A 21,236-nucleotide genomic window follows, 5' to 3' on the forward strand; every position below is an offset into this window, starting at 1 on the left:
TCTGAATAAGGCCACATGTTCTTGAGACTCTGTTAGATAACAAGAATGTAAAGGATTAGAGAGAGGGAGAGGCTAGCTGGTGGCGGGTAAGGTTACTTCTAGCTTCTAAAGCCTTTACATGGTCCATTATTTTTTGCCTTCTCTTTCCATCTCGGACGCTTCTAATTGGTCTCTGGTACGGACATTAGGTGAAGCAAAATCATGAATGTGACTTTATAAAAGGCTAACTGCTGAAGTAATAGCAAATTCAAGCAGAGGATAAATAAAAGTGGGGTTAGAGTGTTAAATGTGTGTTGCTCTTGAGATAAATAAACCTAAGTTCACAACTGATAAATGTGGAAGCAAATGATTGGTTAAGTTACTATAAATTATAATTCTATTATAATCTATTTTAAAAAATGGGAATTAATTAATCTCAATTATCATTACAGGGAGAACCACTGAACCAATAAAGTGAAAAGAGAAATCACTAATCAATGTGTGTCGTTGTGGTTGAGTCATGAGTGGAGTGAATTCAAGGAGTTTTTACCATTTCAGCAAAAGGACTTCCAATATCTCACCAAGTCATCACCATTTCGAATTTAAATTTTAGTAGGAGCTAAAAAGTTACAAGAACTGCAAAACAGTTAAAAAGGTCCCACCTTGAACCTCAGCCATTTGCCAACTATCTTTACTCCTCCCTGGAAAAATTGAAAAACAAGAAATCATGATGGGTCTGTGAATAAAACGTGGATGAGTTGATGGAGAAAAGGCAACGAGGCAGTGTTTTGTTCCTTGGAGCTTATTGATGACTCAAATCTAAATTTAACCAACTCCCATTATTTGGGATCTCTTCCAATATTTTCATAGACAAAGAGATAAAACACCCATTGGTGTTAATGGGCCCTCGAATCAGGTTAAATACAAAATTTTAATTTCAATTGAAATACTGCACATGCTATCTTATTTCACAGTTTCTAAAAAGCAGACAGACCCTATAATTGCCATGATTTTGTTACGCAAAAGTGCAAGCAGGTGTGGTGTGAAAGGCTCCCTTCCATCAGAGCTTCAGATGCCCATTACCATGTGCTGCTCTTAAAACACACCCTCTTAAATGCTGTGCCTTTTAGTAACCGTTTTGGCATTGTATTTTAGATGTGAAAAATATTTTTTAAATTTATTTTAAATATTTCTACCGCAAGTCAATTTTCAAGAGAGACTTAATTTAGGTGACGTATCTTCATAGTATTCAATTAAATAAATATTAATTTATATAATGATAAATGATTTGGGCCCAAAATATGTGATTGGGCTTCATAGGTCTTTTGCTTTGCCCAGTCTTGGTTATTTTCCAGAAAATCAAAAACTTGAAAAATGAAAATCAGTTACTTGGGTTGTAAGCCCATTGTAGCTGATCAACGTTATTCAAGAGGACACGTGTTGTGTGGCCCACTGCCAACAGATGAGATAACCCAAACGCAACGTCTTCCCAGGTAAGCATCACATCAACGATCTTATCCTTATACACTCATGATCCAGTTAAACAATTCTCTAACCAATCGTCTCTATCCACACTATACTGCCATTCTTTCTTTCTTCCAAAACTACCCCTCACTCATGATTCGAGATGACCAAAAAACCACCGCGTCCTCCTTTTTTTAAATTTGATTAATCCTCTTCGCTCAACTTCGAATCATTTGGCTCAGACCTGCATTAAACCGAAACCATGGCGTCGATGGCGTCAGTACTCCGTCGAAGGCTCAACGTCAATCCCTTCCTCGTCCAAGTAAGACTCCTCTCCGTTGAATCTCCTTCTCGTATAAATGAAACGACACAGCGCATAGAGAAAATATTGGTTGCGAACCGAGGTGAAATTGCTTGTAGGATCATGAGGACTGCGAAGCGGCTAGGTATTCGAACCGTAGCCGTTTACAGTGACGCTGACAGAAACTCTCTTCATGTTAAATCAGCTGACGAGGCTGTTCATATAGGTCCACCTCCGGCAAGGTTGAGTTATTTGAATGGTTCGTCAATTGTTGAGGCTGCCATTCGTACTGGTGCTCAGGTGAGTATTGATACGCTAAGGAGAATATCTATTACGTGAGAGTGAGGAATTGTTTTAAGTCAAAAGCAAGTACTCTTATGATCTTTTATTTTCTATTTCCCCTCTAAAGCAATGATTTTCTTATTGATTGAATCAGTTACATAACGTGATCGAATTAGCCAGTTACGTGATAATTGCAGTTGGAATCCCAGTGCACCAAAGACGTTATTTTTTATTATTGTTATTTTTATTTTTAATTTCTAGTGTCGATGATAATATATTTGAGCATTTTTTTTGGCTGTTATTTGCGTTTAAATATGACATATTAGGATAATTAACAGATGCTTTTCCTCCAGATTTATTTTCGTAGTTGTTCAAATGTTTCTCCTCCTTCCCATCACAGCTAGTGAAGTGGACTCGTCCTTAGTTGTTCGCTCTATAGTTTGGCGGTAACCCTTTGTTTGGATCCTTAACCTGATAGGGGAATGGAGAGAAATTAAAGAGGGGGAAATGAAGAAAACGAAAAGAAAGAAATTTATTTTTCTCTATGTTGTTTGAATAGATAAATTATTAGAATAGAGAGAAATGCACCCCTTAAAAGAATAGAGAGGAAATAATTATTATATCCTCATTTTCTTTCTTATATTTATATTGGAGAAAGATATTTAAGTATTTTAGCAATCATTTCTCTCCAATTCTCTCCATTTTCCACTAATTTGAAGAGAAATATTTTGTATTAAAATTACTCTTCCTTTCTTTTCAATTCTCTCCAATTCTCTCTTCTATTTGTTGTCCAAACAAGGAAATTTGAAAAAATCAAATTTCTTTTCTTTTCTCTTCTCTCCATTTCCCTCAATCAAATTTCTTTTCTTTAATTGCTGACGGTGAACTCAACTGAGTAAGAATTGCTACTTGTGCTTTTTTTCTTGGCTCTGCTCTTCTATTTGTTAATAGCATCACAACACTTTAAGTTCTTTTGTGGTACTTGTTATACATCTAATGCTTGATTGACATTTGGGTGTAAGTTTTTAGAGGTAATGAATGGGTTTTTAAAGTAATGGGTATATAGTTGATTTATTTGGGAGTTTTTTTTTTTTTTTTTTTCATTTCAAGGAAGGGTAAGTTATTTTAGGTTTTTGGAGGTTACCTTCACCTCTCAACCCACCAAATTAGTGAGTTGGGGAGGTTTTGGAAAGCTTCAAAATTTTCACTATCCATATTGTCCTCGATGCATTTTAAAAATCCTAGATTTGTCCTTATTTAAATATTAAAATATATCTCTCTAAAAAATAAAGGTATTTATATAATCTTAAAATTTCACTTCACCTTCTCATACTTAAGGTCAATTGGTCAGATTGATTTTGAATTGAACAAAAAAAACCAAAGAACTGAATCACTTATTTTATAGACCAAATCGAATTGAAATAATAAGTAAACCAAATTGAACCAAACTGAAATATTTTGGTTCGCTTAGTCGATTGGGCCAATTTTGGGTCTGAGTTTATTCCAGTGGCAACAAAAGCCCCAAAGGTAGCCAATATTTGACTGTGAGTTACTACTTGGGGACCCAATTACAGTTAGAAGCAAAAGAGAATAATCTTGTTCTCGTGAGCCCTAAAAACCAGAAATATCATTGGTCTTGCAATTTGCCTTTGGTAGAGAAAACAACATACGTATTTCAATTTCTCAACATTCATTCTTTCAATTATATAAAAAAGGGGGGAAAAAAAAGAACTCTCATATTGCACAAAGGTAATATTATTAAGCAATAACAGATTAAGGGTAGTGTCACAAAGGAAGTTAAGCAACTAAAGAAGGATATCAAGTTCTCAACATGCTAGACAACTAATTTACCTTTGAATTGTCTAAAGTCACAACCTCAAAGTGATTTCATTGAGAAGGCATTGTCACAATGTGATCATTGAGAAGGCATTGTCACAATGTGATCATTGAGAAGGCATTGTTAGGTGAGCAAAAATCAGTTTTAATCAAATCGAACTGAACCAAACAATTTTTAATTGGTTTTTTGGTTAGTTTTGTTTGGTTAGTTTTTTTAAAAGTTTGGTTTCCTTAACAAAGTGAAAAGTAAGTTCTATAGGAATAGGTTAAACCAGTTATGTTGTATGGAAGTGAATATTAGGCATTTAAAGTACAATATACCCACAAAATGAATGTGGTAGAAATGTGAATGTTAAGATGGATGTCTAGTAACAAGATAATAAATAAGATTAGGGATGACAACATTTGTCAGAAAATGCATGTAGCACATATTGGAGATAAAATAAGAGAGTTTCAATTAAGATGGTGTGATCATTGTCTAATGTAGAGAATCAAATGCCATAATACGGAAGTGTGATAAGTTAGTATGGAAAGAAGGGAAAACGGAAAGGGGAGACCTAAGATGAGATGGAGGGAAGCAGTATCAAATGATTTATAAGTTTTAGATATTAATGTGGATTTAGTGTCCAATAGAGGTAAATGGTGAAAAAGGATCCATATGGCTGGCTTCTATTAGTTTGGGATAAAGGTTTAATTATTGTTGTATGACTTTTTGATTTGGTTGGGTTATTTTCATCAAAAAACCAAAAAACCCAACTGATCAATTTTCTAATTTATGGCCTTTTATGTAATGTAATGTAATGTTTAATTTATGGAATTTATAGTAGGTACAAAGAAAAAAAAAATTAGGCCCAACAAAATAGGCTTAAGCTGATAAACTGAAAAGGTTTGGTTCAACACACACTCGGATTTGGTTATTATTATTTATCACTTTGCTTTTTCATTATTTCGGTTTAATTTGGAACTAAACCGATTGATTACATGACCCTAGTCAGTGTCATATCCAATTGAAGAACTGAATAACATCAAATTGAGGAGAGACACTGAGATAGAGAGTAGTGGAGATCATCAATGCCACTGGGTACGTAATTGTGAGTGTGAGGTTGAAGAGAGGCTGGGTTTGGGTTGGGAGTCAGGGTTGTGAGGTGTTGAGTCTTTGGAAAACAAAGAGGTAGAGAGAAGGGAACAATTGAACAATAGCACAGAAGAGTGAAAGACAAGTTGGGTCTATGGCTCAGACATAGTGGAGACTAGAAGGAGAGGGTAGGCGGCGATGTAGAAGAAAGGAGGAAAGGGAATGAAATAGGATGTGTGAATTAGGTTTAGGTTTAAAAGAAGGCTAAAATGATTATAGGCATGAGCAGAAATGGTTAGGGCCTTATTTATCTCTTGGCTAGACAAAGTAGCCTTTTAATCATGATAAAAATAAGTTTGGGATCCTTAAAATTTCCCATTATTAGCTACTTAATCCATAGATTTTTTACATTAAAAATTCCTTAATTTTTCATTTTGTATACTAAGTAGTCCCTCCATTCAAATTTTCATTTTTTCACCATTATTCCATTAAGAAAAGACCAGATTACCTCCTCCCCTCTCTCATCCTTGCCTTTGTTCTTCGACTAAGTCCTCTAACTCTTTGTGCTTTCCCCTTTTTTCTCTGTTTTGCCTATATCTGCCTTTAAGCATCAAGCCTTTAAGGCTACTAACATTGACTTAACCTCAAGATGTCTCACCGGCAAATATCCATGGCAACTGCATAGCTCCTTCGATAGTGACTAAATTCAATGCACTCAAGCATTCTTACTCTCTCAACCTTGTTACCCTTCACACCCAACCTTGTTACCCTTCACACCCAACCTTAGCCATGCTTGACACATGAAATTCCTTGGCCCAGCAGCAAGCTTGTAAATTGGACCATACTCTTTCATTCATTTAAACAAAGGAAGAAACAAAGCACCACAATCTCAAACACATTCTGAAGCTTAGCAATGGCTATGGGAATGCCTGAATTGTTGTTTTGACCTAACGTGAGGGTCAGAGTGAGGGAAGTGAGCCTGTTTGGGTTGACCCAAGAACTGTATTTAGCAGTATTTGAATTGGGATGCGGTGTTTTATTGTCTAGAGAGTTGATTCCAATTGATTATGGCCTTTTCTTGTTAAAAACATGGGAGGATACTTTAAGTTTATCCATTGGCCTCAAGCTTCAATTGCATTCTTAGATGATGAGCTTGATTATTTAGAACAACTTAATTTTAGAAGATATTGTGATATGCTATGAAAGCTCCCTATGATTAGAAGGGTCTGTGGGTCTTGGTTCTCTATCCAATTTTTCTCCAGGAAATAGTTGTTGTTGGTCTCTGTCTTGCTGAACTTGGTGAGATGATGAGCAAGGAATTTCATGCTGGGGAGGAGTAGGGAGCTTGAGGGAAAAGTAATGGTAATAGATTGTGTATTTTGGGGGATGAGGAAGGAATTTCATGTATTTTTGAGGCAAGGAGGTTGATTACAGAGAGCGAGGTGTTGTCTCCTCGAGGTAATTTGGGAGATGAGGATTTGATATAAACTGTGAAGAAACAAATTGACTTCACTTCTAAGACAACGACAAAAGATTATATGGCTAGAACACCTTTCTAATTTGGAGCTACTGCAGGAATGGCAGCGAATGGTTGTTTCCCTCTTTCAAAACAAGAGGATGAGGGTTAGTATTATAAACTTCTCTCCTCTATGATCAATTTAAAAATGATTGACTAACAGTGAATAGCTTCGAATTTGGATAGGAGGACTATTTAATAGACAAAATTAAGTTAGTGACTCTTTAATGTCATTGTCAAAATTTGGAGACTTAAGTGGCGAATAATGGCAAACCCTAGAGACCTCAGGTTAATTGACCCCAAATATGTTATCTTACTTTTTATTTCCTTATCTTACTTTAAGAAACTATCTTACTTTAAAACATGTTACCTTCTATTATCTTATTGCTTGTAACACTTTCCTGCTTGTAAGTACAAATAGATGATGCATGGTTGATTGCTTATTATTTTTGTCGCATTCAAGGGTATGCTTTTCAGCATGGATATCTTATTTTGAATATTAGGCTATCCACCCAGGATATGGTTTCTTATCAGAGAGTGCAGACTTTGCCAAACTTTGTGAAGATATGGGTCTTACATTTATTGGCCCTCCAGCCTCAGCGATTCGGGACATGGGAGATAAAAGGTACAATCTACTTTATTAACTGACTTCATCCTTTTCCCCCTTTTGATAGGTTTGTATGTTTTGGCTTTTAGTAAATTGATTTCATCCTAGAGTTGTTTTTTTTTTTTTTTTTTTTCCCGTGTGTGTGTGTGCACGTGCATCTTTGTGCAAGTCAGATTTTTCTATAGTTGTTTAGAAAAATGTTTTTTTGTTGATGTTTGTTATGCATCTCTGGCAGTGCATCCAAGAGGATAATGGGTGCCGCAGGGGTGCCACTTGTCCCGGGATATCATGGTAGTGAGCAAGATATTGAACTCATGAAGTCAGAAGCAGATAAAATTGGATACCCTATCTTGATAAAGCCAACCCATGGAGGTGGGGGAAAGGTACGCTATTTTCTTACAACGTTTTAAATTTTTGTTATACTATTTTCTTACAACGTTTTAAATTTTTGTTATACAATCAGGAAAAGGTATTGATGATACATGTATCCTGAGACATCAATATGTTAGGGTATATGGCAATAAATACATTTTATGATTGGATTATGCATCTATAGTGAAACACATTGTGATGAAATATTACTAAAATCAATACTTTTGAGACCTTTATACATATATATATATATATATATATATATATATATATATATATATATATTCATTCCGAATAAAATTCTCACCCTGTGCAGATTTTTTAGGGTATGAGGATTGTGCAAAGTCCAAATCAATTCATTGAATCTTTCTTGGGAGCACAACGTGAGGCTGCTGCTTCTTTTGGTGTAAATACAATTTTGCTAGAGAAATACATCACACAGCCAAGACATATAGAAGTCCAGGTAGGCTTATTTCACTCTCTAGATCTGTTACCATTGCTTTTCCAATCAATTGATATGGTATTGCTTTATTGGATGGTATTATATATTTACAAAATTGACTTATGGTCTTCCTCATTAAGATTCCTGAACATTCACAGTTCAACTTCAAATATTTATGTGTTGAATGTCCATTTGAAGAAGTTGATTGTCTGTTTGGTTTATGTATTAATATTTAGATTCTATTTTGGACTTCATAGATATTTGGAGACAAATATGGAAATGTACTACATTTATATGAAAGGGATTGCAGCATACAGAGAAGACATCAGAAGATAATTGAAGAAGCTCCAGCTGTAATGTTTGCTTACCTAGTTTCAGTTCAGGTTTTTCACTGTATGTCTACAAAAGTTGTAACTGGAGCTCCCATTGATGCAGCCAAATGTTACGAATGACTTCCGCTCCCACTTGGGTCAGGCTGCAGTATCTGCAGCCAAGGTAATGCTCGTCTAATTCAATTTTCTGAATGAAAAATTATATTGTAGCCAATTTACGAATTCAATGGAAAACAGGGCCAAAGAAGGGTAGCCTTTTGTTTAAATTTTATTTTGCATGAAGCTACAATAGTGCGCAAGTAAAACTGGGTTGTTCCCTTTCAGTGAGAAGTGATTGAGGTTAAACTGGGTTGTTCCCTTTCAGTGAGAAGTAATTGAGGTTAAGTGTAAATGACATGATTTAGTCAGCTGATTTAATTAGCCGCTAGCATGGTTATTGTTACATATAGGTAACTTTTAAAAGTCAAACTTTATTGTTGAACGCTCTGGCTTGTGTATTTTACTTTGATGAACCACTTCTTTTCATCTGTCAGCCTTTTGAAATAAGAAATATAGAGCCTTAATGATGGGTTCTAAATTTAATTTGAATAAATTTTCAGGGAACCAGAATTTATTGGTATTCTAGCCATCCTATATTACTCTTTCAGCATAATGGGAATAACCTACTACCTAATTGGCCTCACTAAGACAATAAATGTCTAAAATTCTGTTCTTCTGGTCAGATTCGTGAAATGTTTTAATCAAAACTTCTAATCCGTATGGCAACCTACTAAAATTGATATACCGTACTCTGGCAGCAGATGCTTATCTTTACAAAGCTTGCTTACAATATATGGGATCCTGAGCTTGTAAGGTCTGGTAATCTAGAAGAGAACAAAGTTTTTAGATTGCCTTATATTTGAAGATGGAAATCAGGAGATTAAAGTGGAATCCACAGGAATTTTTAAATTAGCATTGTTGCAATAAGATAATTTGTGTTATTAACTTATTATTACTCTGCTCTTGTTTGTAACATAACTGTTCCATTAATTTGAGAATTGTTGGCCCACAAGCATGCCGTCATTTTTTTTATTTGGTTCTTCATATTTTGGAAGTTTCTTTGTAATTTTTGTTCAAGCATCCTTAATTTCAACTCTTTTCAATATGACACTAATGTTTAATCTCACGTATACCAAAACAGGCTGTTGGTTACCACAATGCTGGGACTGTGGAGTTTATAGTTGACAAGGGCTCTGGCCAATTTTATTTTATGGAGATGAACACGCGCCTTCAGGTGCTTAAGCTTATGCCTTTGATGCTGTTATCTTGAATCCCATAAGTTCAACAAAATCCTAATTGTCCATTCATATTCTTTTGTAGGTTGAGCATCCTGTGACAGAGATGATCGTCGGTCAAGATCTTGTAGAATGGCAAATTCGTGTTGCAAATGGAGAGCCACTTCCTCTCAGTCAGTCACAGGTGCCATTGTTGGGTAGGCTTGCTTCTGAAGTACGAGGATTTTTATTCAAGATCTTAAAATGATTTTATTTTTATTTCGTAATTGAAAACTCTGTTTGGTTAGTAAACAAACAGTACAAGAAATTGTAACAAAGTATATGGGTCAAAAGGGACCTGGACTGGCTGGGAGGCTAAAGAAGCAAAATAAAAATGAGAATGTATTTCTGGTTGAAAAACATTATTGGTTTGCTTTGTCAAGTGGAAAACTTCTTTTTATTCTTCAATTAAGCTTGAATTTGAATATCAATACAATAACAATATCTTTATCTTGTAGAGGGTTAGCATCTTATGTTTTTCTTTTGACAGGTCATGCATTTGAAACTCGAATATATGCTGAAAATGTTCCTAAAGGATTTCTTCCTGCTACTGGATTTCTTCATCATTATCGCCCCGTTGCAGTCTCGTCAGCAGGTGCAATTGCAATGCAAAAACCAACAAAACAACAACAGCTAAGCCTTAATCCCAACTAATGAATATTCATCATGTGACCGTTGGATGATTTATAAGTTACATCTTGAAAAATTGTCTGGCCAAGGCTTTCACTAATGAAAATGTTGTCCAGCCATTTTCATTTTAAAAGAAATTGTGAGATAAGATACTGAAGTTGCCCATAAGTCATGGTCATGATTAAGTCTACCAACACTTTTGAGTGAATTCTTCCTTCTTGTTTCTCATTGTTTAGTTGTGGTATCTTTCACTTTATCACTTAATGTTCAATCTTTCTTAATAAGCAGTTCGGGTTGAGACTGGAGTTGAAGAGGGGGACACTGTTAGCATGCACTATGATCCTATGATCGCAAAGCTTGTAGTCTGGGGAGAAAACCGTGCTGCAGCATTAATCAAACTGAAGGATTGCTTATCAAAATTTCAGGTATGCACCAACTATAATCATGTGTTGGTTGCAGTTATGCTTGTTGTGACCTTGGCTCCTTCTTTGAGAAGAATCGTTCACTTGATATTTTCACTGCTAAGTTGAGCTTGGTAGAAATACTATGCATAAATCTATAATAAATTTATTTGTATATGTATGGTAGAAGCTTCTAGGCTCAGTCCTTCAAGTAGATGGGGGATGTGAGGAGGATGTTAGTCATAGGATTAAAGCCGGATGGTTGAAGTGGAGACGTGCAACGGGAGTTTTATGTGATCGTAAGATTCCCAATAAATTAAAAGGAAAATTTTACCGTACAGCCATATGACCGGCTATGTTATATGGTAGTGAGTGTTGGGCACTGAAAGAGTTCTATGCATCTAAGATAAGAGTTGCAGAGATGAGAATGTTAAGGTGGATGAGTGGCCATACTAGACTAGATAAAGTCCATAATGAAAGTATTAGAGAAAAGATAGGAGTGGCGCCAATTGAAGATAAGTTGAGAGAAGGGAGATTGAGATGGTTTGGTCATGTGAAGCGTAGACATACGGAGGCTCCAGTTAGACAAGTAGAGCACATTAGGTTAGAGGATAGAAAGAAAAAAAAGGGGTAGACCTAAATTGACTTGGAGTAGAGTAGTACAACATGACTTAGAAGTATTATACATTTCTGAGGATTTAACCCAAAATCGTTCAGAGTGGAAAAAGCGAATCCATATAGCCGACCCCAAATTTTTTGGATAAAGGCTTAGTTGAGTTGAGTTGAGTTGAGTTGTATGTATGGTAGAAGCTTGTGACAGTTTGTTTGGAAGGTAATTTGTGGATCAAATGGTCTGGATGGTTTGATATGTTTGTATGCTAGGCTTAGGAGACTCACTTAAAACAAAGTTATCCAATCCTGGCCCCCAAAATAGTTGGATTCTAGGAGAGAACATTTGAAGATAGTGCTATCCTTCAGCATCTTTTCATAATGAGGCTACTCTTGATAATTGAACTTCCAGACTTTAGGATAGCCCAAGCAGTGCTCATTACTATGGAGTCATTTTAGATGGAAAACACGATTTTTATCTGGTGAATATAATGATATTGTATATGTGTCTTGTAGTCTCATATCACTCTGCTACTTCCCTTTAAGATTTAAATTACTTCAAATCTTCTTCTTCAGCCGACTTCTTGTTGAGCTAGATTTTGTCTTCAGAATCTACTAACATCAGTAATGTGATTCTTCAAAGATTTATTGGCTGGCAGGTCGCAGGAGTGCCAACTAATATCAATTTTCTCCAAAAACTTGCTAACCATAGATCTTTTGAAGATGGCAATGTGGAAACCCACTTTATTGAGAACCATAAAGATGATCTCTTTATTGATCCTAATAATTCATTGTTAGCCAAGGAGGCATATAGTAGTGGCAGATTCAGCGCAACTTTGGTAGCTGCATGTCTTTGTGAAAAGGAATGCTCTGTTTTGAAGGGAAGTCCTCCTGGTAGGTTAAAGCTCCTTATTGTTTTGCAATGCACATTTTTTTTTTTCCTTCATGATATCAATGCCTGTAATATGTCCAGGGGGCAGCAGCTTACACCCCATATGGTATTCTCATCCTCCTTTCAGAGTCCATCATCTTGCTAGGCGTACTATGGTATTTGAGTGGGACAATGAATATGATGGCAGTGGCTCAAATGATTTGACAGTGACACTTTCCATCACTTACAAGCCAGATGGGAAGTATCTGATTGAGGTATTTATCTTTTTATAGTTGTAAGTGGAAGGTTTGAATAGTCAGTTCTAGTACATGAAGTAACAATCCTTCAACATTCTTTTTTTATGTGCATAGCTTGGAGAAATTGGTTCCCCAGGCTTAGAAGTCAAGGCAATGCACATTCATGACCATGATTTCAGGGTTGAGGCTGATGGTTTAAGCATGAATGTTAGTTTGGCCACTTATTCAAAGGTAATTGTATTTCTGCACATTCATCTTTAAAAGCATAAGTATATTAAATTTTCTCATTGTTGAATGCTGTTTTTTTCTTTGTTAAAGTTTTTATCTAACATTTTAGGATAGACATTCTTCTATCCTGTTGTCATTGCCACTGAGATTAGACAGACAGCATTTAGTAAATAATGATATTATGGTTAGGACCTGCTCATCTGTTGCAGTAGTATCATTAGTTGGTATAATGGGGTAAAATAGTCTTCTCAACTTTTCTGAATGAACCTTTGGTGTTCCGAACCTACACCTTTTCATTGCCCACCATGATGTGGGGTTTTTTGGACAATTTTATTCTGGAAAACATTTTATTTGCTAAGCTTGTGGGATCATTATCATGTTATCATTGCTGTTGTTGCTGCTGCTTGGTGGTGTTTTTGTTTTTTTGGTTAATAAAAGCTATCATAACACTTTGTTAAGTTAACATTGCCAAATCAGTAATGAAACAGCATCTCTGTGCGTGGGTGTTAGTTTTGTATTTTGCATTTTGCATGTGGCATGCATCCATTCTGTGGTATTGACATAAGACCTTCCACTGTGGGGTGGCAGGATGAGACAAAGCACATTCATATATGGCATGCGTCACACCATCATCATTTTAGACAAAAATTGGGACTTGATTTATGTGATGATGATGAAACCCAATACAAGACCCGTTTTGAGACTGCATCTCACCCTCCAGGAACTGTGGTGGCTCCCATGGCTGGTTTAGTGGTTAAGGTTGTTGTGAAGGATGGATCAAAAGTGGAGGAAGGGCAACCTATATTGGTGTTAGAAGCAATGAAGATGGAGGTCTGTTCTGATTGCCTGACATTCTGGACAATTTATTTTCTCTGCTAATTGCTAAAGTTATTTTCCTGTAATTGAATAGCACGTTGTAAAGGCGCCATTTGCGGGCTATGTTCATGGGCTTCAAGTGACAGCTGGCCAGCAAGTTTCTGATAGCAGTCTTCTCTTCATTATTAAGGTTAGTCTACTTTATTTGTGTGCATTGAAATAAGCTGAGCTTCGGGTTCAGTGAAGTGCCACCAGTATGAATATTAACAATAACTTCAACCATTACTGGACCAGTTTCATTGCACAATTTATAGAATTTGTCTGCTCATATTACATGATAATTTTTCCTTTCAACAATAATTTAATTGTCCATTTCCATTTTTGGGGTAATTTGGATAATAAATAATAGACTTGCATATTGGCAATTTTGAATTTATGGAAATCAGGTGAATACAGCCTCCTGGAGTTAGAATGTATGTTGAATCTGAAAATAGGAAATAGAGCAAAATATTATGTATCATTTTCATATTATAAATTAGTGGACTATTTAACTGTTGAGAAAGTCAATTCGCCATGTCCTTAAGAAGTGTTGTTCGCTCCTAATACATTTTTGTAAAGGCCAACAAAATGAAGAAAAGGTTGTGAAAAATTTAAGGCTTTAGGCTTATAATTTGCCATGATAATTTGTTTGTTTGCATTCTTCAGGGTCATAATAGTACAACATTGGTGTTCTCACAGTTATTTTTGCTTGGCATTATGAGAACAGGCATAAAGTTTTCTGTTGTCTAGAACTGAACCTTTTTTTTTTGTAATTATTTTTTTTCCTGTTAAAAATACTGATATTGTGTGCAAATTCCTAATTAGGCAAACTTGGATTCTAAATGCTTGAGTAGTAGATTCTCATTGCTAGTACATGGACACACCAACACATGACTTAAAAAATTACAGTTGATAGCGGTGGTGTTGAGTGTTGACATCATCAAGGCAGATATTACCAAAAATTGACTAACCTTGCAGAGTTGGTCTACTCGACCGCTTGATATGTACCTGAGTGTGAAAATTATTCTTGGATAGAGTAGGTCGTCAAGTTTTATTTATTCAACTTTGCTTTAGTTTAATCTGTTGGTGATGTTCTAATGTCCATTTTTTTGACGGACAATAAGTAATATCCAATTATGTGCATGCTTTATAGAACATGTCTTGAAGCATGTTATTTCCTTGGCCAGGATGAATAGGGTTTGAATATGAAGTTCTGTTTTCATGGCTGCTTGAATGGCTTAAGAAAATGAAGGAAATTCCTGGGATGGAATGGAAGTTTCATGGTGAGAAAATTCATCACAAATTCATTTTCATGGTTCACACTGAATGAGACGTGTAACAGCAGAAAGCTCTTGTAAACTGTTATTTCATCTGGCAATAATACTTATATTATTTCTTTGAATCGCTTCTTTGCTTGGTGGATTACACGCACGCTTCTATCCGAGGAATATGCTAATAGTGCAACTAATAGGTAAAGGGGGAGCAGTACTATGCCTAATTGTTAGAGACTAACAAACCAATAGTTTAAATGAAAATTTTCTTTGAACGTAAGGAAGCAATCCTTGTCTGGCACAAAGAATAAGAGAGTACAAAAAAAAAAAACTTTGTAGTTTAATACTTGAGGATATTTGGTTCAATTTGTCGTAAAATGTTACCTTGTGGTTGTATCTGTGGTCCCACAAATAAATTAAAAAAATATCCAAATTATAAGTAAAAAAAAAAAAGAATTTGAAAATCTAACTCTTCGATCAATCCCAATCACATTCCCAGCAAATCTCTTTTTATCAACTCCATCAAATACCCATGTCCCTTTTTGTTTATTTGCTTTTGTCAAGACAGTTGGGTTCAGCCTTTGAATGCAGAAATCTCAGAATGAAATAATTTTCAAGTGCGATTTAATGCAAAACCCAACTGACCAGTTTGGGTCCAATTTATTACGGATCGATTCATTCAATTCTGATCAAATTTAGTTTGAACTGATTCGATTCCAAGTCGTCCTGCAGCCACCTCTTAGTGGAGTCCATGGACTGGCAGGTCGATTCATCAATATTAGTGGTTCTGCTTTTGCCAATTGGTGTGGGTTTGCAAGATATAATGATTGGCGTGGCTGGGTTCACGTATTCAGTTCTATTTGTGGTTTCTTGATCAAGTTACTGACTTGTTCAATTGTATTTATCGCTTTTCTATTCAAGTAATATTTGACAATTTTGTTCTCTATAATGGTCAAACAAGGCATTATTACTGCCCAACAATATTACACTAATACCTACATCATATAAGATCCTTGTAAATGTCGATATTTGATGTCTTTTATTGTCTGATTAATCTTATGGAGCTGTCTAGTATTGTACTGTCCTTGAACTGGCTAAATGATTAGGGTAATTGACTTGAAGTGCTTGAATTTCTAAAGTTACGCATGAACAGTCAAGGAAAACCATGAGAACTCAAGCTATTGATGTGGCAGAGAGATGCTTTATTTCTTATCTTCTCAATTTTGTTTTACGTTCGTTGTGCCGTGTGCGAGCTTCTTCTCATGGCATATTCATAGACAGCCACAGCAGGTGGCCACATTGTAAGAATTTCATTTCAGGGATATGCTAAAATTTTCCAATGGGGTATATGTGGAGATAGCAGCCGTGCAATTGCAGGCCCAATATTCTGAGAGGAAATCGCTTGCCTGGTGGCTAGAAAGAAAGGAATGCTGATGTGATAGAAAATTACTCTTTTATTCGTAATTGCCTAAAGGTGTCATCTTGATTAACCTTTATCATAACTTTTCCACTCCTGAGATTAGATTCTGATTTGTGATGTCAATCTGATTAAGCCTGTACCGTTAAAGGGTCCAAAATACATGGAGCCTGAATTCCACAAAATTATTCATTTCTTCAATGAAATTAAACGTCATTCATTTGGAATTTTTTCTGGTTCTGATCCCACGGTGGAAGAAACTAGGAATTGGGCTTTGCTACAATTTCTTGCAAAGGAATATGCAATTGGATGCTTAGGAAGCATCAAGGAAGCTGCTATGATTTATTACAGTTGTATGGGATAGAACGAATATTCCATATTTAGGAATTTAGCAGTAGCCTTTTATCTTTTGCCCTTTCTGTGGCTTAGAAGTCGTTATATATTATCGAAACAAAAAGTCGTTAACGCAAGTCAAATTCGAAATTATCAAAGCAGGAAATTAAAAGTTATCGACTTTTATCCTCTTCCTCTAAATTGACATGCGTGGTATAAATATTTCTGAGTATTCAAGGTAGACCTGGTCTGGGGTCGGTTCAGGCCCTGAAACAGTTCAAGGGTCTGAGCTAGAATCCTACAGGCTACAATCAAACAAAAATCAGTGGTTTAAACAATTTATTTTAGCCTGGTTCAAATTAGATTTTTTTTTTAATACAAATAGAGGCCAGTTTTAGAGGTAAAAATAAAAAATTAGAATTGAAATTAAATCAAATTGAAATCAGTTGAGAATCGAACCAACTAGTCCGATTTTGATTCATTTCTTGGCCGGACTCGGAATCGCCTGTTTTGGACCCGTGGCCAAGCCTACTCCATGACAAGTTTACCACTACGATCCTGTTAAAATTATATATTTTTTTAGTTTAATCCAAGTAAAATTTTCAGTTTTGAATTTTATACCTATTAAATCTGGGAAAAGATTAGTAACTTAATTAATAATTAAATTATTGAAGATATATATTAATTAATAAATTAATAATCTAACAATTCAATGCATATCTGATATGTTAAAGCATTTTTCTCATTTTAAAGGAAGATTACTAAATTTCTAAAAATATTTAAAAAACCGGTAAGTCGGTTAAAAATGGACAGGTAAGAAACAGATTATAAAAGATTGGAAACTGGTTTGATTTTGAAACAGTCACCACTCACCACAGCTATTTTAGGCCACAATTTTTTTCTCTCTCTCCGGAAAATCTATCCTCCTTTTTTCCTTCTTTCTTCTTCTGTATTTCCTTTTCTCCTCCAATCTGATTGGTTCTCATCTTCTACTCTTCTTTTTTCCTCCACAAAACCCTGTTTTTGTTATTCTCCTCTCTGCTCCTCTTTACTTTTTTTTTGAAATTATTTTTCTGGGGTTTTGTTTGATTGTTCTAATATTTTTTTTTTCTAAAAAAATTGTAGCTTTTTTTAATTCATTTTCCTAAATTTTGTTATCTTCAATTTTCTGTTTTCCAAATTTTATTTTATTTTATTCCAAATATAACTTTTTGAAGTTCGTAATTGTGAGCTTGTTTTGATAAAAATAATCACATCTCTTTTTAGCTTTTTTTATTGAATTCATTGTGTGTTTGCTTTCCTGTATTTTATTTATAGTTTTTAATTAGAACTTTGATAGGTAAATCAGGTTTTCTTTTTGCCTACTTTGTTTTATAGGTTCAAGAAGCAGATTGTTTATCAGTAAATTTTCTGTTAACTCTAAATTCTTCTTCTTCAGTTAGTTATCAGAGTTCATATAGAGTAAAGAAATTTAAAAATGGAATCATGCAATCGCAAGGAAGTCGAACAAGGTTTAAAAACCGAGGAATTCAATACCCATGAAGTAGATGTTACTTCAAACGCCGGAGAGAAGAGCTTGAGTTCAAAGGTGAAGGATGTGGGTAGTATTAGCAATAGAGAAACGTATTTTAGAGCAGATAAAATTGATTTCAAGAGCTGGGATATCCAACTAGATAAGCACCTCAGTCGCGCTTGGTCGAGGGACAGGGAAGTGCAGACGAGAAGGGAGGAGTGGGAGATTGATTTGAGTAAACTGGAAATAAGGCATGTTATTGCTCAGGGAACTTATGGGACTGTGTATAAAGGCAATTATGATGGTCAAGATGTTGCTGGTAATGCTTTTATTCTATTGCTTCTTTTCTCTTTATGTTGAATTCATTTCTTGTTTACATGGATTTTCCAAGTTTCATTTATTGCACTCTTGAAGCTTGATGCAATGCTTATCTTATTAGCTTTCTTGCTTTCATCTTTAAATAGTAATTAAAAATGAAGTAAAGAAAACTACACTGTAAAGTCAAATGAAATGGTTCTAAGAGATTATAAATTAATGATGAATAGCTGAGTCCAAGATCTGATAAGTTCTTTTGACACTTTAATTGTGGGACAGAGAGAGTTATGAGGAATGGCTTTTTACATCATACATCTTGTGTGCACCTCTCACTTTGAGACATGTGCCTTAAGGGTTTTAGAATTAGTTGGTGCATCCTTAAGTGATTTTTTTTTTTTTTTTTTAGTTTAAATTATTTTAACATGTATAGATGGTGTACATCGTCTTGTTTCAATTATGGCTTAGAAGACATACTGTTTTTGGTGGATTCAATTCAATCTCTACTTCTTTATGTGGAGTTTTGGATAATCATTTATTGCTTAGGAGATTATTAACATCATAGTTTTGATTCAATTTAGTTATTTTTAAATCCTCCAAGTGTGTGTAATAGTAGCGTGGATTGTTATTCTACTGTAATCCCCTCAAACATCAAATTTTAGGTGATACATATAATCAATTATTACTTTCTTTGCAATATCCTAATTGCTTATTTTTATTGTTAAAAATAACAGTGAAGGTATTGAATTGGGGGGAGGATGGCATTGCCACTGATGCTGAAATTGCTGCTGTTCGGTCATCATTTCGGCAAGAGGTTGGTGTTTGGCATAAACTTGACCATGCAAATGTTACAAAGGTGAAGGATCTTTAGTTATTCTATCGCTTTGATATTTTGCTAGCAGTTCAAATTTTGATGGTTTAACCAGTTAGTTGAGCCATTCCTCAGACTCAATTTGTGGATTTTAACTATAATTGTATATTACAGTTTATTGGAGCTTCAATGGGAACTTCAAATCTTAAAATTCCTCCCAAAAATCCTATGAATGGAAGTTATGATTCTCATCCTTCCACAGAGTGCTGCGTTGTTCTCGAGTACCTTCCGGGTGGGACGTTAAAGAAATTTTTAATCAGAAATAGGAGAAAGAAACTTGCCTTTAAGGTTGTGATTCAACTTGCTTTGGACCTTTCGAGAGGGTAGGTACAGATTTTAAATGAATTAGCCTGTGATTCAATCTTAATTAATAGTTTTTGTTTTGTTTGATTCACTTGTGCAGTTTGAGCTATCTACATTCTAAAAAGATTGTACATCGGGATGTTAAGACAGAAAATATGTTGTTAGATGCTCATAGAACTTTGAAGATAGCTGATTTTGGTGTTGCTCGAGTTGAAGCTCAGAACCCAAGGGACATGACTGGGGAAACTGGTACTCTTGGATACATGGCCCCAGAGGTATCCACCTGTTCTGTTTCTTTCATTCTTTGGCTATAAGTTCCCAGTTTCATCTGAAAGGTGGAAAAGAGACTAACAATATAACTTGTCTAGGTTCTTGATGGTAAGCCTTACAATCGGAAATGTGATGTTTACAGCTTTGGTATATGCTTATGGGAAATTTATTGCTGTGACATGCCTTATCCCGATCTTAGCTTTGCTGAAGTTTCATCTCAAGTTGTTCGACAGGTTTGTCTTTCCATATATTTTTATCTCCACAGTTACAGGCTTAAATATTACCACTTGGTTTACATGCTATGTCTATCTGTTTCCGGTTCCGACATGATACCCTGTTGATGAAAATCATAATGAAACTGGTTGTGAATTTTGACAGAATTTGCGTCCAGAAATCCCTCGATGTTGCCCAAATTCACTTGCAAGTATCATGAGAAAATGTTGGGATGCAAATCCAGACAAACGTCCAGAGATGGACGAGGTAGTGAGGCTACTAGAAGCAACAGACACGAGCAAAGGAGGTGGCATGATTCCTGAAGATCAATCCACTGGCTGTTTCTGTTTTACTTCAGTTCGTGGACCATGACTTCTTTTGACCTTCCATTCCTGATATACACTTATGGAGTACTGAAGCAGTTCATTGCCAGCTGCAGCTGGTCTTTGAATAGCTAACTAAAGACTCCATCTTTCCGTAGCTCAGGATCACAGAATTGGGATGGCTGAAGTATTCTGGTCCTAGTCAAGTTCTTGAAAGTTTAAGATTTGGTTGTTGCAATTATTATTGCTGCACAGAATTCTGGAATTGGAAGATTGAAATTCCATAATTATTATTGTAAAACATTCCTCAAGATGATTTCAAACTTTCGATTCAGATAATTTATCTTGACAATCAATTAGCCTGAAAATTTGGAGCTTATATTGGTGGAAAGCAAATTAAATTGCTTTTAAGTATCAGAAATGAAATGTATGCATGGCATATCTACTGTCTAAAGAAGCCCTTGGACTTTGGAAACAAAATGATCTAGGATTCTTTTTGGATAACGCTTGGAGTTGAAGGTTAAATTTGATAATTCAGGTGACAATTACAAAAATTTGCACTTATTTGGCTGAGTTCGAACTTGAGACTTCCCAAGTTAAATAAATTTTTTTAATCACCTGTATTAACCCATTGAACGTAACATTGATATTTAATATATATTATGGATTTTGTCCAAGTTTTTTATTGGACCTTGTTGGATAAATTCAAGTCAATTGGATTGTCCTGTTATCAATGTAGCTTCGACTTTATCCCACCAAAGTTGGATAGGGTCTCTTTGGAGGAAGTATTAGGCATATTTTTATGGGATTAGGATTAGCATAATCAATTAGACAGGAGGCATGACTCACTATCCTGAGGCTGAATATTGTAGAAGCTCTTAGGGATCCAGGATCTTGCATAAGCAATTTTGGTGGTGAGATTGGATGGCCACTAGTATTGCATGGGAGAATTATTCTTGATGATGTCGGACATTTGGGTGTAGTCTAAGAACAAGTAACATGGTTGCACCAGTGGTTCTTCCTGTGCTGCACTTGAAGAG

At 35.3% G+C, this 21,236-nt stretch overlaps 1 protein-coding gene across 4 annotated transcripts; it reads left to right on the forward strand.

The window, feature by feature from the left end:
- The first annotated feature begins 1,650 nt into the window (after positions 1-1,650).
- Positions 1,651-20,535, forward strand: LOC110664931 (methylcrotonoyl-CoA carboxylase subunit alpha, mitochondrial). 4 transcript variants are annotated; one of them, XM_058140613.1, is made up of 21 exons: positions 1,659-2,044; positions 6,957-7,078; positions 7,296-7,443; positions 7,758-7,895; positions 8,132-8,227; positions 8,310-8,369; positions 9,387-9,479; positions 9,566-9,677; positions 10,010-10,114; positions 10,438-10,574; positions 11,819-12,053; positions 12,133-12,305; positions 12,402-12,518; positions 13,104-13,346; positions 13,426-13,525; positions 17,903-18,223; positions 18,951-19,072; positions 19,202-19,410; positions 19,491-19,665; positions 19,759-19,893; positions 20,039-20,535. In XM_058140613.1, exons 1-21 carry the CDS (start codon positions 1,706-1,708, stop codon positions 20,243-20,245), a joined length of 3,387 nt encoding a protein of 1,128 aa, XP_057996596.1. In that variant the 5' UTR covers positions 1,659-1,705; the 3' UTR covers positions 20,246-20,535. The 4 variants fall into 4 exon arrangements, with proteins under 4 accessions (XP_057996586.1, XP_021680531.2, XP_021680532.2 ...); XM_058140603.1 differs by lacking the exons at positions 17,903-18,223; positions 18,951-19,072; positions 19,202-19,410; ... (1 more) ...; positions 19,759-19,893; positions 20,039-20,535 and adding an exon at positions 14,524-14,772 and having other exon boundaries at positions 1,651-2,044; positions 13,426-13,521; XM_021824839.2 differs by lacking the exons at positions 17,903-18,223; positions 18,951-19,072; positions 19,202-19,410; ... (1 more) ...; positions 19,759-19,893; positions 20,039-20,535 and adding an exon at positions 14,196-14,513 and having other exon boundaries at positions 1,651-2,044; positions 13,426-13,521.
- Positions 20,536-21,236: the final 701 nt, after the last annotated feature.

Source organism: Hevea brasiliensis, chromosome 2 (genome assembly GCF_030052815.1).
Source record: "Hevea brasiliensis isolate MT/VB/25A 57/8 chromosome 2, ASM3005281v1, whole genome shotgun sequence".
Taxonomy (NCBI): domain Eukaryota; kingdom Viridiplantae; phylum Streptophyta; class Magnoliopsida; order Malpighiales; family Euphorbiaceae; genus Hevea; species Hevea brasiliensis.

Excerpts from the sequence above, each read along its gene's own strand:
- LOC110664931 (XM_058140613.1), top strand. The coding sequence starts at position 1,706 with ATGGCGTCGATGGCGTCAGTACTCCGTCGAAGGCTCAACGTCAATCCC. Across the intron at positions 13,347-13,425 it reads TAGAAGCAATGAAGATGGAG|CACGTTGTAAAGGCGCCATT; the intron begins GTCTGTTCTGAT and ends GTAATTGAATAG. Across the intron at positions 13,526-17,902 it reads TCTCTTCATTATTAAGGTTA|GTTTAAAAACCGAGGAATTC; the intron begins GTCTACTTTATT and ends AAGTCGAACAAG.